Consider the following 17,943-nt stretch of genomic DNA (forward strand, 5'->3'; position numbering starts at 1 on the left):
ACTAATACACTACAAAGCAGATGTATGACTCGAGTGTAGTAGTGGAAATAAATATGAGGTACAGCTGTCTGCCCGAAAACTTGTCGAATAAGGAATTATATTGAAAGATATATGTGAAAGTGTGAGACCACAGCCGATCAAAAGTCCGTCTGCAACGAACAGCTTCGATTCGAAAGTTTTCGAGGTCGATTATTCTTTCCTAAGATACCCAAAACAACGTTTAAGGAAAGCGCTATTGCAGAAAACTGTTACATGCATCTTCACGTCGGATAACTTGCTCGATAAGGCCTTCTATTAAAAGATATTTCAGAAATTGAGTGAGAGTTATGTTTGACGGACGTTGTAGCCTCTCAGTGCGGACTCTTAAAGTCCAACTACTGTGACCGAAAACGAGGCAAAAATGAAAATTAGTAATTAACACTGATAATTACTAACTTTCACGTGAAAATGGTAACCCTAGGTTTTGGCACTAGTAAGCCGTCCTACTTTCCATCGATTCCTCCTTCTCGAGTCTCTGCAACGCCTTACTTAGTCACGGTTTCCACAGTCACGCGAGGCGAGTGCGTCGCATAAGGAGGCTACTATTTGAAACAGCGCAGTACAAAACTAAAATCCACCCTCACAATGAGTTTCTCCATCGATTCGGTGTTCCCGTGTCTCTGCGCGACGCCTCGCTAGTGTTTCCAAACTTATTTCCAGCTCTGCTCAGCGTTGCATACTTTATAAATGTCCCAATTGCGCCTCTTATCACGCTGCCCTGACATTTCGCTTCTGACTTCCTAATTTTCGCATTCCTCTGGAAATGGCCCAGTTCAGTGCCAGACTTATACTGCTCTCCGATGGCCGTGGAAATAACATCAAATGTTTTCAACCGTTATCGCACCACGCCGAGAGGGTAATGCGGCGAAATTCATTTACGACGGAATCGTGGCGGATCTCTGGCAAAACCTAGTCCCTCAAGAGATCGCCAGGCTTTCAGAAATATTGATGCCCACCCCAAAAAATAAACTAAGTTAAGTTTTGTCTCGAGCACTTTTGAAGTAAGCTGTGTGTGTGTGTATGTTTGTGTCAGCTGTGGCATGAGCATACTCAAGGTTTCAATGGTTGGTTTGTTGGTCAGTATGTATGTGTGCTTGCTCGTGTGTCATTGTGTGTTTGTTTGTGTGTTTGTATCTGTTATCACCCCAGCCCGGAATCGAGTTGGGGTCATGGTGCATGTGTTTATCAGACCTGTTTACCCCCCCAAATGAAAATCAGGAATGCAGCTGGTACTTTTCCGTAATTTGAGGCATCTTTGAGTAATCTTTTTTATCAACCATAAACCAACTTGAAAACGATTAAACGACACGTTTATTCGCGCGCTACCATGCAAAACAAGTACAAAATTGATAACCATGTTCAACAGTATTGTACTACACACACAGAAGCTCGATGAAACACACACACAAACACACGACACCTGATATATAATATGCAAGTTAACTAAGACAAGTTTACTTTATCTAAAAACAAGTCGCGTAAGGCGAAAATACAATATTTAGTCAAGTAGCTGTCGAACTCACAGAATGAAACTGAACGCAAAGCCATTTTTCAGCAAGACCGTATACTCGTAGCATCGTCAGTCCACCGCTCATGGCAAAGGCAGTGAAATTGACAAGAAGAGCGGGGTAGTAGTTGCGCTAAGAAGGATAGCACGCTTTTCTGTACCTCTCTTTGTTTTAACTTTCTGAGCGTGTTTTTAATCCAAACATATCATATCTATATGTTTTTGGAACCAGGAACCGACAAGGAATAAGATGAAAGTGTTTTTAAATTGATTTGGACAATTTAATTTTGATAATAATTTTTATATATTTAATTTTCAGAGCTTGTTTTAATCCGAATATAACATATTTATATGTTTTTGGAATCAGCAAATAATGGAGAATAAGATAAACGTAAATTTGGATCGTTTTATAAATTTTTATTTTTTTTTACAATTTTCAGATTTTTAATGACCAAAGTCATTAATTAATTTTTAAGCCACCAAGCTGAAATGCAATACCGAAGTCTGGGCTTCGTCGAAGATTACTTGACCAAAATTTCAACCAATTTGGTTGAAAAATGAGGGCGTGACAGTGCCGCCTCAACTTTCACGAAAAGCCGGATATGACGTCATCAAAGACATTTATCAAAAAAATGAAAAAAACGTTCAGGGATTTCATACCCAGGAACTCTCATGTCAAATTTCATAAAGATCGGTCAAGTAGTTTAGTCTGAATCGCTCTACACACACACACAGACACACACACACACACACACGCACACACGCACATACACCACGACCCTCGTTTCGATTCCCCCTCGATGTTAAAATATTTAGTCAAAACTTGACTAAATATAAAAACCACCACAGTATTCAGGGGCGGAGCAAGAGAGCTAGAGGGGGGGGGGTACAACCTGGGGTCCAGGGGTTGGGGGGTTCTGGCTGAAGAATTGTAGCTATTATGAACAATTTGTAGCTTATCCTTGATTTCAAACATGATAAATTGGTGTCAGCAGCCACTCATTATTTCTTTTAAAGTTAGTATTAAATAATGGCAATTTATCTTCATTGATATCTGCTCCCGACAGCAACAACAATTTCACAGACAGAAAATGTCTTTCGTTTTTTTTTCCCACAGACTGAATTTTTTGTTTGTTTGTTTGTTGCTTTTTTGACAGCAAGGGGGGGGGGGGGGGGCAGAACCTCTGTAACATCCCCCCACCCCCACCCCTCCGCCCTTGGACTATTTACAGTCACTTGAAGATGCATGTGAACAAAACCACCTTACATTCTGTCACATCAGACATCCTGCATTAAAACCAGTTATAATAACTCTCTCCAGAAGCTACCTTTCATTTTAGAGGACCGATTCGTTTATTTCATTTAAACTGATTTTGTTGTACGTTTTTCGATTCAAAGAACTGTGATCTTTGCTATATTGGAGAAATATTAATGGAGATCAGTTTTAGACTCAGAAAGACTTGAATTTTGGCAACACGGCCAAGTAACTGATGAGCCGCGCGACCATAGACCTACATCTACGACCATCTACGTCTCTGGCGCGACTGACCGTAGCGAGAGATCGGTTCGCAGGTCTGAGAGATTCTGTGGAAGTAGAGACCTAGGTCAAATAAACTCGATGCGAAGCAGGTTCATGTTTTGCCAAACATAATTTCGTGTTTTTGTTTGTTTCCATGTTCATTTGTGTACTGCATTTTGTTAAAACTAATGCTGCGTCTAACCACAGGCGGAAGGTATCGTTCACTGGACCACTACTTCCATAGAAAGACTACAAGGTACGTCACTCACCTTCGAGTCTTCTGTGTTCTTGGAGTCGCTTCCTGCAAGGGGGAAAATATTGTTCAAGACGGTTTGCTTCTTCCCACAGTCTGTGTAAGGTCAAATAAATACAGTTGAATGATTGTTTGAACTATATGCACCTTTAGTTTTCAGCTTCTGTTCGCTGCAGGTTGTTTTTAACCGTCATTTGGACGAATCTTCGTTTGCGAGCCGCTAATATCCACCTTGCGTCAAATCATGCATCCGGCACCGAATATGCATACCACCGCTCAAACAGTAACTGACAGCGTTAATTAGTAATTATCACGTGATAATGGGTAACCCCAGGTTTTGGCACTAGTAAGCCGTCATAGTCTAGGCCACAGGCGGAAGGTATCGTCCACTGGACTACTACCAGAGACTGTAGAGTACACATACTCTATAGTCTCTGCTACTACTATCACAGATAGTCTTTCTGTGATAGTAGTAGTCCAGTGGACGATACCTTCCGCCTGTGTCTAGGCCGAGTCAATTATCAAATGCCCAATGCTTGCCCCTGATTTAGAACAGTGTAAATGTTAGTCGCTGTTTAAGAAATTCAGTTTGATATCCTTGTCCACGTGTTTGTTTTTTTTAATCACATAGACGCTAAACGCTATCCAATATACGGCTGACTAACTTAACAGGCTGCCGTGCGTTCAATTTATTCTGTTGTCGGAGGACGCGATCTCAGATTTATATATCAAAGCCGAGTGCACAAAGGGAGGCAACGCAGAAGTACACAAACATCTGCAAAGAAAGTGCTGACGAGATTGTCTGAAAGATTTTCGCGTCAGCTTTCCGCGATACATCATGCCAGCTACGAACACACAGAAGCCGCAAAGCAACAGGTACATAGCGGTCGAAAAATGTTGCTTGTGTTGTTGAATGAGGCCTGTTTTGTAGGGCAGCATCGAGATAGATGAGCGATGAGGCTCAGGTTTGGTGCTGTTCGAGCTGTACAGTTGTCTTTCCTGGGGTCGAAGTCGTGAACATTATAAGATGTTTGATGGGTTGTTGACAGACCAGCTTTTTTGTCGGTCCGAGGGGGAGCATATCGTCTTTTGTTTCATATTTATTGACCAACGCCGAAGTTTTGTTCGTTGTGTTCATAAACGACCTCCCAGAAGTACTTGGAGAGTTTATCAATCATCAATCAATATGAAGCTTATATAGCGCGTATTCCGTGGGTACAGTTCTAAGCGCTAAGTTTATGTAGCATGTACGCCGATGACACGAAAATTTACCGATCAGTGGACACTGTCGATGACTTTGCGAAGTTGCAAAGTGACCTGGATAACCTCACAGCATGGGCTGATAAATGGCAAATGAAATTTAATGCGGATAAATGTCAGGTGCTACAGTTGGGACAGAAAAACGTGAAACATGTGTACAGTATGAAAACGGCTGGAGGTGATGGGAGAGTGGACCTGGGTAGTTCAAGTGTGGAAAGAGATCTTGGTGTGCATATAGACAATGAACTCAAATTCTCCAAGCATGTAGAGACCCAAGCTAATAAAGCAAATAAGATTCTAGGACTTGTGAGAAGATCGTACGAGTACCTTGACCAAGAATCAATGAGAATGTTGTTCATAGCTCTGGTGAGGCCTCATCTGGAATTCGCAAACTGTGCCTGGAGTCCACGCTTGGAAAAGAACAAAAAGCTTATTGAGGGTGTGCTACGTAGAGCAACAAAGTGTGTGTCAGGTTTGAAGGACCTAGAGTATGAGGAGCGTCTCAAAGTCATGAAGATACCTAGTATATGTGTTACAGAAGAGTGAGAGGTGATATGATAGAAGTGTACAAGTTCATGCACGGTGTGTATAACTGCAAGAATCCTCTCGAACTCAATCAGCAGTCTGGTACTAGAGGACACTGTTACAAGTTAAAGAAAAATGCATGTAAAACCAGCTTGAGACAGCACTTCTTCACAAACAGAGTTGTAGACACTTAGAATGCCCTGGACAAGTCAACTGTGGAGGCGCCGTCATTAAACAGTTTCAAGAACAGAATTGACAGTGTGTTCAAGGACTACATGTACTGTGCTAAGGTTAGCCACCCAGTGTTTGCCACGAAAGCCACGCATGCCACTCCCAGCCAAATATATACGCCACTGGAAGAAAAGTCCAGACAATAAGGCACGATCAAAAGATCGTTACACTAGGCCATCTCAAAGTTAGGATAGTCAATAGTACTGGTCAAAAGATCAGATATAGGCCTCGCGGCCTTAGACATCTGCAAATTTATCTTATCTTATCTTATCTTATATGCCCCCCGAGGACCGACAAAAAAGCTGGTCTGTCAACAAACCATCAAACATCGTTTTTGTCATCAATTTGGTAGTGAGAAAATAAGTGCACAATCAACCCAGGGAGCCATGCTTTGAAACACGGGTTCTGTGCTGATAACCACACGAGTCCCGGTTTGAAAACCATCGGCAATCAAAGATGGCGTGTGAAAGATACTTTCTGTGTTTTTGAGTTCATTAAATGTTGGGATGAATATGTCAGGTTTGAGGATGCACAGTTCTGTAGGTTCATCTCGGTATTCCACCCCCTCGGCTTTCTGTTGTAAATATTCAGCTGAGTGATCGAATGTGGAAGCTACGTTTGGTCAAAGGTCACAGAAGATTTGCATCGTGCAGCGAAGGAAAGAATCGCGATCTTGTTTCCGACTCGGTACCTCTTTGTTTTTCATTGAAACCTGTCATTCTGCTTGCTCGACTTTGTTAGATGTTTGCATATCTTGTTGCTATTTTCTTTGCTTTTATTATTGTTTCTTATTTGTGCTTCGTTTATCGATACAACGTCTTGTGCACGGGTCAAAATGTGTGTGTCAGGTGTCGTTTTACTTGAACTTGACGTTCGTGTTCTGTGTATCAAAACACAGATACACGCACTCCATGAATCTGTAAGAAGACAAAACATATCGCTAGGTCTGGGGAAACACCAATGAAAAGAGCCGAAGAATCCCCGAGCGTTTCTATTGGGTTTGCTTTTGGTTATCCATGTATAACCTGCTTCCTGCAACTATGGTAACCGGGGATTTATTGCCGGGGGAACATGATATTTATTTCCCAGGTGCTTGTGAATGAAAACTCGTGAAAATGATAACAATGGGGTTTATTTAATTTATAAAATGTTATGTCTTGATTTAATTTTTATAGTCATTTGACTTTCTTCATTTAATGTCACACGATCGTATCTTCATGCTGTGCTCCAGGGTCTTTACGTTGTCAGTGCCCGTGTGTGTGTGTGTGTGTACTCTCTCTCTCTCTCTCTCTCTCTCTCTCTCTCTCTCTCTCTCTCTCTCTCTCTCTCTCTCTCTCTCTCTCTCTCTCTCTCTCTCTCTCTCCCTCTCTCTCTCTTTCTTTCTCTCTCTCTCTCTCTCTCTCCCTCTCTCTCTCTCTCTCTCTCTCTCTTTCTCTCTTTCTCTCTCTCTGTCTGTCTGTGTGTGTGTTTGTGTGTGTGTGTACTCTCTCTCTCTCTCTCTCTCTCTCTCTCTCTCTCTCTCTCTCTCTCTCTCTCTCTGTCTGTGTGTGTGTGAGTGTGTGTGTACTCTCTCTCTCTCTCTCTCTCTCTCTCTCTCTCTCTCTCTCTCTCTCTCTCTCTCTCTCTCTCTGTCTGTGTGTGTGTGTGTGTACTCTCTCTCTCTCTCTCTCTCTCTGTGTGTGTGTGTGTGTGTGTGTACTCTCTCTCTCTCTCTCTCTCTCTCTCTCTCTCTCTCTCTCTCTCTCTCTCTCTCTCTCTCTCTCTCTCTCTCTCTCTCTCTCAGGCATGCGGCGCGCGTGTGTGTGCGAGTCGACTTTTCTTTTCCTTTGTATTATATTGACATACATGTACATTTTAATGTTCTATTATGCATTATGTAGTCGTATAGGTAATGTTGTAATTAGTAATACTGTATGATTGTGACTGACAATTGTCCTTTTATTGTCTGAATTTTTATGTCTTAGTTTAGCAGGGACAGATTGTAAGACTAGGCGTGAGCCTAAAATCTCCATCCTTGAATAATAAAGTTCGTTCGTTCGTTCTCTCTCTCTCTCTCTCTCTCTCTCTCTCTCTCTCTCTCTCTCTCTCTCTCTCTCTCTCTCTCTCTCTCTCTCTCTCTCTCTCTCTCTCTCTCTCTCTCTCTCTCTCTCTCTCTCAGATGCATATAATCTAAATATACACCAGTATTATAGCCTCAGTCTGGGTATTTGAAACTGAAACAAAATTACACTGTTTTGTCTGTGCTGCCACAGTTTATTTGTTCCTTCTGTTTCCAGGGCTACTGAAGGGGATACAGTTACCTTCTTCATTAATGGGAAAAAGCAGACAGGTAGCTAACACTCTACATACATGCACATACACACATTCACACACACACACACACACACATACTCTCTCTCTCTCTCTCTCCCTCTCTCTCCTTCTCTCTCTCTCTCTCTCTCTCTCTCTCTCTCTCTCTCGCTCGCTCTCTCTCACTCGCTCGCTCTCTCTCTCTGTCTATACCCCCGCCCCCCCCCCCCCCCCTCTCTTTACACTTTTTCTCTGCACAAACACACACATGCACACACACACGCACACACAATAATCAGCAATATGACTTTACAATACATACACATCTTTTTTAAACGGAATAGCTAGGAATAGACAAGCACATATATCATTTGACCTTCTTGTCAAAAGAGGAATGCTAATTGTGATCTGATGATAATGAACAATAGTCTTTGTCATGTCAGCTAGAATTGAGTTACAAACACTGAAACAGTGAGACACATGATTGAAAATTAATGCCCATCTGAGATATTTAGAGGGGTGTGTGGGGGGGGGATGTGTGTTTGTTTTAAGTGTGTGCATGTTTGTGTGTTCTTTTTCCTCTTTCTCTTTGAGGAGTGTTGAAAAAGATAAAGGGAATACATGTATTGGACTTGCAGGAATACATAATCATTGGCTGGTTGTTGTTTTTTTAAATCAGATGGAAAACCAATATTTTTAAGACGCAGAGCGGAATAAATTGAAAACTAAGTACTGTTCAGGGAAGAGATTTTTGGATAAATCATTGCATCTGACTTTACCTGTATTACTTGAAGTCCAAAAACTATTATTGTATGTGTGTTTTTATGCAGTCCATGTCCAGTCAGGACGCTACTCGGCGAGAAGCACGCTGAGCGAGTACATCCGTAGCCTGGGACTGACCGGTACCAAGACCGCTTGCCAGGAGGGAGGCTGTGGAGCCTGCGCTGTGGTGGCCACCTTTCCTGATGCCCAGCGTCCAGACCACTTCACCACACATGCCATTAACGCTGTTAGTGCTTTAGTTTTGGGTCAATTTTACCATTTCACCACACATGCCATTAACGTTGTTAGTGCTTTGGTTTTGGGCAATTTTACCATTTCACCACACAAGCCATTAACGCTGTTAGTGCTTTGGTTTGGGGCAATTTTACCATTTCACCACACATGCCATTAACACTGTTAGTGCTTTGGTTTGGGGCAATTTTACCATTTTACCACACATGTCATTAAGACTGTTAGTGCTTTGGTTTGGGGCATTTTACCATTTCACCACACATGCCATTAACACTGTTAGTGCTTTGGTTTTGGGGCAATTTTACCATTTTACCACACATGCCATTAACACTGTTAGTGCTTTGGTTTGGGGCAATTTTACCATTTCACCACACATACCATTAACGCTGTCAGTGCTTTTGTTTTGGGGCAATTTTCATGTCAGAGACAAACTTTTTTAAAGTGCTTTAAGGTCAAAAGTCAGACCATTTGATCTATAATCTTGCCAATTTGTGGACTGGTCAATAAGTTGAAGTTAATGTACACCAAATATGAAGTAACAGATGTAGAAGTTATTAGCATTTTTGTGGGTTGCAACTTTGGGGGGTTACCCTGTATGAAGTCTTTTTGGAAAAGTACTTTTGCATTCAAAATTCATTTCTTTGCAGATTAAAAAGGAAAAAAGTCTTGGTTACATTTCTGAATGCTTTGTGTTTCTAATATTCCTCACCACTTTTTCGCTTTGGTGTGTAAGCCGTATAAAATTTCATCTCACACGGCATCACTGCAGAGCGCCTAGAACTGTACCCACGGAATATGCGCGATATAAGACTCATTGATTGATTGGTTGATTGATTGTAAGCGAGTGAGAATACCATTCATTATCTGCATATATATGTCATGGGCTAAGTCTGACATTTGTTTTTGAACTTTTTATATGTATGCAGTGCCTATGCCCCCTATTCAGTGTGGATGGATGGCAGATCACGACAGTGGAGGCCTTGGGAAATGAAAAAGATGGCTTCCATCCCATACAGAAACGCATCGCCAAAACCAATGGCTCTCAGTGTGGATACTGCACTCCTGGTGTTGTCATGGCGATGTATGGGTAAGTTGTTTGGGCTGATTGTTTTTATCTGTGTAGTTTGGGATGATTCTTCTGTCTTGTAATCATATCAGTCTGATTTATGTCATTCAAAAAAGTTAAATGTGGCAGGGACACTGACTAAGGGCTCCTAGCTGTCCAATCTTTACTGCGTTCAATCTCACAGTGGTCAAAGCTTGAACCGTGCTCTTTTTTTTTTTAGAGTAAATACAGTGGAACCCCCCTTTTAAGACCCCCCTCTCCCCCTCAGCCCCTTTTCACCTCCACCCCCCTCTCTCCAACATCATTCCAATTCAGTTAACATGCTTTGTTTTAAGAGTTCACATGTTTCCCATAAGATGTTCAGTCCTGGCAACATTTTGGGCTCCCACCCATGCATAACATGGCTGCTCAGAAGTTTCAGATATTTTAAACTTGATCTTGCTTGTCAATGTCATAACATTCTTCTTAACCATGCATGAATCTATATATAGCCTGTTGCAGGAGAAGCCCCAGCCAACGGAGAAGGACATTGAAGGCAACTTTGACAGCAACCTGTGTCGCTGTACCGGGTATCGTGCCATCTTGGATGCCATGAAGTCTTTTGGAGTTGACAGCAGTGATCCGGAAAAATGCCTCATTGATATTGAGGTCTGTGTTGATTGGGTTAGAATTAGCATTTGAACGTTCCATAATTCTTCTTCTTCTTCTTCTTCTTCTTCTTCTGCGTTCCTGTAATTCAAATCTAAATGCGGTGTTGGTTAGTCTTTTTTGTAATGGTATATATATTCGAACGGACAGTGGGATTTTAGTTCGATTTGGGAATTCAACTCCCATGAAATTTTAATGGGTAAAATTGGTAGTGTGTGAATGAATGCAAATGCGCTAGTACGCTATCATACAGAAACAAACACAACTCCAAATGTAGGTTCCCTCCACTGTATTATACAGGTATGACAGCATACACACAAATACACACAATCATGAACATAAAGGTTATGTACTCAAAAATCCAGTACTCACAGTTTTGGTAGGCAAAAACCACTCGAGATGGCAATCTCGTACACAATTGCAATGACAAAACTCTCTATCCTTCACTGAGGTATAAAACTACAAAAAACAGTCCGTGGACTCACAGGCACACGATATCTAGTTTACAGGTATCTACTCACAACTCGTGTGTAGTCAACAAAAACCAGTTATAGTTTCTACTACGGCAGACTGAAAACACCGTCTGCTCTGTCTACTAAGTATTCCGTATCTCTTAAGTAATTAAGATATTGTAGACATATTTTAATTCTGGTCATACGCAGAATTACACAGCTTCTATAGCTGTTCACTAGGAAATGTATTTTACTACTAATTCCTGCTACTGGTGACCTCGGTCTACTCAGTTTCCACCGCCCTGTGACCACTATGGTCCTACTCTACGGACAAACATAACCGTGCACTAGCTTCTAGAAATCCCGTCGAATCTCAGCTATGCGAGTCTAAAGGCGTAATATTCCGGCGGCTCCTCAGATCCTTCATTCTGTCATCTGGCCGCTATTTTCCTTTATGACCGGTTACACGACGCACTGCACAACATAAATAGCGGACATCTTGTCTTAGATATCTGTCTGCTATGTTTAAAGTTACAGTGTTAGTCGATTCGACTTATGCGATAAACATTAACGGTATTCAAATGCTTATTCCATTTACCTGTTAAGTGCTCTACTCGGGCTTCCTTTCTCCCGGTCAATTCCCGTGACAACCCCTCCCTGTCGCTGGACAGTGGTTAAGTGTAACTATATCTTCGTTGCGATTTACAAAGTCAACTCTCTCGGTCAGTGAGCTGAATTTACAATCCGTGAAACCACACTTCACTACGTCACTCTATTATCTCTGGTTAGCGCTCTAAAAGCGGGGGCCCGGTAGCTCAGATGGTAGAGCACTGGACTTGTGATCGGAAGGTCGCAGGTTCGAATTCGGGCCGGGACGGACACGGGTCAACTTATGTGCAGACCCAGAGACGGAAGCCATGTCCCACCCCCGTGTCATCACAATGGCACGTAAAAGACCTTGGTCATTCTGCCATAAGTGCAGGTGGCTGAATACACCTAAACACGCAGACACCTGGGTAGCGCGACTCCGTTGCTGCTAGCTTTCCACTGGGAGGAAGCGACCCGAATTTCCCAGCGATGGGACAATAAAGTACAGTCGAACTCGCTTAAGACGAATCACTGGGGATCGGAAAAAAAGTTCGTCTTAACCAAAATTCGTATTAAGAAAATTGGGGTTTTTTTGGTTTTTTTATTTAATTTTTTTTTAAGTCTTGTACATTTTATGGTGTTTCAATTTGTTTCTTTCGCAACTTTCATGCTGCTTCACGTTTAGACAATAAAGTGACATATTCAGGTACATCTTCATGTGTGTCTCATGTTGAGTGATGATTGTTGAGTTTGAGTGAGAGTGAGCACACAGATGTTTCATCCAGTTGTTACGTTTTTGGTCACACACACGCGCACACACTGACACTGTCCACATTCGCGGTGTTCCTATCATTTGTCCGGAATCACTTACCTTGGCGACGGGTAGCAAACCTTGGCCAATTTAGTTTTTTGTTTTTTTGTTGCAACATGATGTTCAAATCCAAATCGAAAGCACTGACTGACTGATAAACTATCGCGAACCGGCGAACACAAACGTTGAGAGTGTGGTTTCCCTTGTCCAAGGGAAACCACTCTGGCATCTATATTTTTTGGCTTCCGTTCGATGTTTCGTTTTTGGTATTCGCGAAGGAAATAAACGTCAGTCAGTCATTCATGTTCAGTGTCTGAGCTATCAATCACTTTGATTCTAAATTTGAAATTGTTTTGTGAGTACAGTGTAATCAGTTTAACTTTATTCAGTGATCGGTTGAGCAATGGTTCAAGCAGTCGACGCAAGGGAAGACTTTGACACATGTATTCAAACTTCTCAAATTCCCATGATATATGTCGATCTCGGGACGAGTTTAAAGATTTCGTCATAAGCGTGAGTAAATTACAGACATTATGCATGCTTGGGGATCCAAAAAGTGCTCGTTATAAGCGTAAATTCGTTATAAAGAATTCGTTTTAAGCATTTTTTTTAAGCATGAAGAAAGAGGTATTCAGTTGGGAACTTAAAACTAATTCGTTATAAGTCAAAATTCGTAACTAGCGTGTTCGTTTTAAGTGGGTTCGACTGTAATGAAAATGAGAAGAAAAAAAAAAGAAAAAAAAATATCAAACTTTGCCTGTTAGTGTTATTCGTGATTTCCTTCACATGGTGGTCTAACTGGTACCATATCAGTGGTATTTTCAGCAAATTGGGGGAGGGGGGAGGGGAGCTAGGGGTAGGAGGAAGGAATTCCACAGCTAGATTGGATTTACATGAGTCAGAATCAATGAACTTAATTGTTTGTGTTGGTGTGGAATTGAACAGGTTGAAATGTGTGGAATTGAACAGGTTGAAATGTGTGGAATTGAACAGGTTGAAATGTGTGAAATTAGTTTGTGTCTCTTATTGGTATCCGACCAATTGTATTTTTAGTAATTACGGTATTGGGTTCATTGAAGTTTGAAATAAATCTGTCAGAAAAACATTACCCGAGTATTTCACAACCGCTAGAAAATTGAATTAGTCATGTGCCATGATATACATTGTGAAGTGGGCATGGTCAGGGTCAACACAGGAATGTATGGTTGTGTTGATTCAAGTTTGAGATAAATCTGTCAGAAAACTTGAGTGACAGAGTGTACAGCGGGAACCCCTTCTTAAGACCCCCCAATTTAAAACTCCCTCCTTTTTAAGACCTTGTTTTCTCAGACTTTTGGTTCATAACCTTTATAAAATTACCCCTATTTTAAAACTCCGTCCTTGTTAAGACCCAGTTTTTTCAGATTTTTGGAGGTCTTAAAAGGGGGGTTCCTCTGTATCACAACTGGTAAAAGGCTGAAGTCATGAGGTGAAGTGATCATGCACCCTGATACAGTGGAACCTGTCTGGAGCAACCGCCTGAGCAACTGACCAAAAGTGGTCTTAAAAGACAGTTGGTCACAATGGAAATGTGAACTACATTTGATAGAAAAAAAAATGGTAGGGGATCCGTTGGGATGATTGTAATAGGCAGGTTGTCATTATCAAGAGGTTAAGGTTGTCACTTCGGCAGTAGGGGTATCATTCACATGTGGGGCAAGGTTTTAATGGGTCAACGATGCTTGAAACCATTAGGTTATGAACTTATTTCATCTCAGCAGTAGTCAATGGGACTTGAGCTATGTTGACCTATATATTAGTACCAAGTCGGTTTGAAGTGATCCAACCTGTTGTTTTTAACAGGCAACATGCAGCTTAATATAGGCATTGTTGATGATACGTTTTGTGGTAAATTGGTTTAGACAATAGTGGTTGCAAGATTTTATATCGTTTAATCTATTGTATTAGCAGAAAGCAGTCATTCAAATAGAAACTTAATTTTTAATGTTATGGCCGGTGTCATATCAGTTAATAACCATGCAGTCTTACCTTTGGCCAGAAGCTTATCTTCAATTCAAAAAATGTAATAATGACTCATTTTAGCAAAAATTGTGTGTGTGTGCGTACGTGCATGCATATGTGTGTGTGTTTTTGTGTGTGTGTGTGCATGCGTGCATGTGTGTCTGTGTGTGTAACCATGCATGCATGCGTGTGGAGGTGTGTGTGCATACATGTATATGCATGCATGTGCTCCCATTGGAAATAGCTGATAACAATCACTATGTTGTCTTTAGGACTTGAACAAGAAGCTGTGCCCAGGTACTGGCAGAGTGTGCACGGGGGCTAGTGACCACAATGGACAAGCAGCGGCTAATGGTGCTGCAGCCAACGGTGCAGCTGCCGATGGAACTGCAGGGGACGTTATCCACGAGGCCCCCATCATCAGGCCACTGCGTCTACAGCTAGACGGTGTGGTGTGGGTTCGACCCCTGTCCCTTCAGGAACTGGGCGATGCGCTGCGTGAACACTCCAACGCCAGAGTGAGGATGTTGTTTGGCAACACTTCTACTGGTGGGAATAATTAAATCTCTAATTGTTTTCTTTAACCCCTTCACTGCCCAGCACGTACTAGGTACGTGGTCATGTTTGGTTTGTCATACGCCCATACACGTACTAGGTACGTGGCATTTACATCCGCACTTTTCAGGACATATGTGAAATGGGAGGTAACCACTGTCCAACTTCTTGTAGGGGTTTAAACACAGTTCTTTCCCATTGACTGTTCAGATAAGTTAGTACCACGTAGTAAAAACATTTTTAGAAGTTTTTCCCGGTCTATAAGATTCAAAATGGCGGCCGAAAGTCGGACATCAACTCGTAGACCTGTTTTCAAATGATACAGTGTTCTGGAAGCTCTACAAGAAGTGATTTATGGATTACCACACAGAAGAATACTATTATGGGCTGTAATGTGAGTACCTGATGTTTGACACCAGGTTTAGCTGTGTTTACTGCGGTTTTATGTGCTGCAGTGTGTGTGTGAAAGTTTGGAAACTGTAATTTTTGACAAAAATGGTCATTATATCGATTTTTCAGGCATGAAAATTCTCCGTATTTTCCGTATTTTCCGTATTTTTGAAAAAAATAAACCGTATTTTGTTTTATTTTCAGTATTTTTCCTTTTTTTTTTTTTTTTTTTTTAAATTTTTTTTTTTTTTTTTTTTTTTTTTTTTTTTTTCCTAGTCATAGTTATAGTAAAATAGTTTTGGGGCCATGTTTGAATCCAATTTTAAGGCTCAGATAGCCCCAGATTGCACCAAATTGCACCCTTGAACAAAAAATTTTCCGGGGGGGCATGCCCCCGGACCCCCCTAGAAGTCTTGGCGCTTCGCGCCTGCGAAACTTGGCGCTACGCGCCTGCGAAACTTGGCGCTACGCGCCTTCGAATTTTGTTTTCAGTATTTTGTTTTTTTTCAGTTTTCATGCCTGTTTTTACTATAACCATCACAAACAATGTCCAATGATCATGTTATCACATAATAGCCAAGGGTGTAAGCAAACCACATGCCAAAGATCGAAGAGATATCTCAAGAAATGATTGAGCAGTGAACAGATTAGTGAACCTACCGAAGAAAGCGAAATTTGCCCTGGCGCACAGCAATACCAAAATGCTGTTATACTGTGGCAGTGAAGGGGTTAAATACAATGAAGTGATGGATGTTGCTGAATTAGTTTTTTCTTCAAGCTCAAAGTTCTTTACACCTAGAGTAGTCCCAAACTAAGCCAGCTATATCTAACATCTCTGAATAGTTCACATGTTTCTAAACATGACAGATTTTATCAGTATAGTTTTAAAATATGCAGTCTGGCTTTTTAATTGTTTTTCTACAATTTCTTATTTTTGCTTGGAAGCTTTTGCATGATTTCTTTTGCAGGTATTTTCAAGGAAGAAGGGCCATTTGATGTTTTCATTGACATCAGCCAAGTGAAGGAGCTGTCTGAATTGACTGTGAGTGTAAAATACTAAACTTGTATGTTTGTGTTGTTATGGCAATGTGTCCAGTACATTGTACAGTGGAAAAAAACTCTGAGAAAATCAGGCCTTAAAGTGGAGGGATCGATTCTTAAAATGGGGGTACATTTACACTTACAGAGGTAAAGAACAGAAACTCTGAGAAAATCAGGCCTTAACACTATTGTGACTAGCATTGCCACGGCGTTAACGTCCTGCCTGCCCAAGCTTGCCACCAAGAAACTTCCCAAAAAACAGTAACTGTAAAGAAATCTGTCTAGCAAGCTTGAATTAAGTCCAATCACCACCACATTTTGTGTACTAATTAAAAAATGGATGCCCAGTTCAGTCGTGCTATTTATAAGTTTGTCACGCGATTTGTTTTAGCAAAGGGGGGGTGAAAGGGGGATAATTGTGGTTTTTTACGTTTTTTTGTGTGTGTTTTCTTTTCCACTGCTTTTTTAAAAGTTATTTTTTAACAGAAAGTATTATAAATAATGTTATAACCAAACAAGGTGTAAAACATATGAATTAGCTGAAATATTGTTAACATTCTACACAGAAATAAGGAGACAGTACAAAGAAAAAAACAAGCAAATCCCGCATTCACTCACAGCATCCTGACTCAAATGAAACAAAACTGTGACACTCACCAAATGATGTCTAGGTAATCCATATTGAATATAAGTCACATTTTCACAACAAAGTCCCAACTGTACACCTATGAACATTTCCAAAAGTATTAGGAGGCTCCAGCCATCCATTGTTATCAGTGCTGCCACGCCCCCTTGCAAACTACACGATTCTAAGATCCATGCAGTACCACCCTACCACGTGTAGTTTGCCGACTCATACTAGCAACAACAGGACTGTTTCTTCCTCAATATCACTGCTATTATCGCTTTCTTGAGGCGAAAACAACACGTCGGAATCATGATCTACAGGATCCTCAAGATCCAACATCCGGAGAATCTCCTCCCGTGACAAGGCTCGCCTTCGATTCATTTTTTTTGTTCGAAAAAACCACGCAAATCTTCTCTAATTTGCACATGACGGAAGAGCAAGTCACGTGTATCAAGGGAAACAACTCAATTTATTGCAAGCTTCAAAAACCGGGAAACAATCACGAGTCGTGTACCGTGTATGTCTGTTACTCAAATAGTCACATCCCGTCCATGGGCGTGTCAGAGCTGTTACTAATTTAGTCACCTCCCGTCGCGAAAGTGTTAAAGAGGAGGGATCGATTCTTAAAATGGGGGTACATTTACACAGGTAAAGAACAGAAACTCTGAAAAAACAGGGTCTTCTTCTTCTTCTTCTTCTGCGTTCGTGGGCTGAAACTCCCACGTACACTCGTGTTTTTTGTACGAGTGGAGTTTTACGTGTATGACCGTTTTTTACCCCGCCATTTAGGCAGCCATACGCCGTTTTCGGAGGAAGCATGCTGGGTATTTTCGTGTTTCTATAACCCACCGAACTCTGACATGGATTACAGGATCTTTTTCGTGCGCACTTGGTTTTGTGCTTGCGTGTACACACGGGGGTGTTCGGACACCGAGGAGAGTCTGCACACAAAGTTGACTCTGAGAAATAAATCTCTCGCCGAACGTGTGGAGGAACTCACGCTGACAGCGGCCAACTGGATACAAATCCAGCGCGCTACCAACTGAGCTACATCCCCCCCACCCCTAAACAGGGTCTGAAAAGGGAATTGGGGGGGAGGGGGGGGGGCTTAAAAGGGGATTCCACT

The 17,943-nt window shown here is 41.5% G+C and overlaps 1 protein-coding gene across 1 annotated transcript in view; it reads left to right on the forward strand.

Moving 5' to 3' along the window:
* Positions 1 to 4,083: 4,083 nt before the first annotated feature.
* The window catches only part of LOC138958427 (xanthine dehydrogenase-like), a 51,062-nt gene continuing 37,202 nt past the window's right edge, over positions 4,084 to 17,943 (forward strand). Inside the window, exons 1-7 of the mRNA XM_070329570.1 lie at positions 4,084 to 4,194; positions 7,611 to 7,663; positions 8,454 to 8,632; positions 9,564 to 9,724; positions 10,195 to 10,351; positions 14,476 to 14,752; positions 16,117 to 16,190. Of these exons, the coding sequence (XP_070185671.1) occupies positions 4,157 to 4,194; positions 7,611 to 7,663; positions 8,454 to 8,632; positions 9,564 to 9,724; positions 10,195 to 10,351; positions 14,476 to 14,752; positions 16,117 to 16,190 (939 nt within the window). The 5' untranslated portion in view covers positions 4,084 to 4,156. The remainder of the gene's footprint in view (positions 4,195 to 7,610; positions 7,664 to 8,453; positions 8,633 to 9,563; positions 9,725 to 10,194; positions 10,352 to 14,475; positions 14,753 to 16,116; positions 16,191 to 17,943) is intronic.

This window comes from Littorina saxatilis, linkage group LG2 (assembly GCF_037325665.1).
Source record: "Littorina saxatilis isolate snail1 linkage group LG2, US_GU_Lsax_2.0, whole genome shotgun sequence".
Classification (NCBI taxonomy): Eukaryota; Metazoa; Mollusca; class Gastropoda; order Littorinimorpha; family Littorinidae; genus Littorina; species Littorina saxatilis.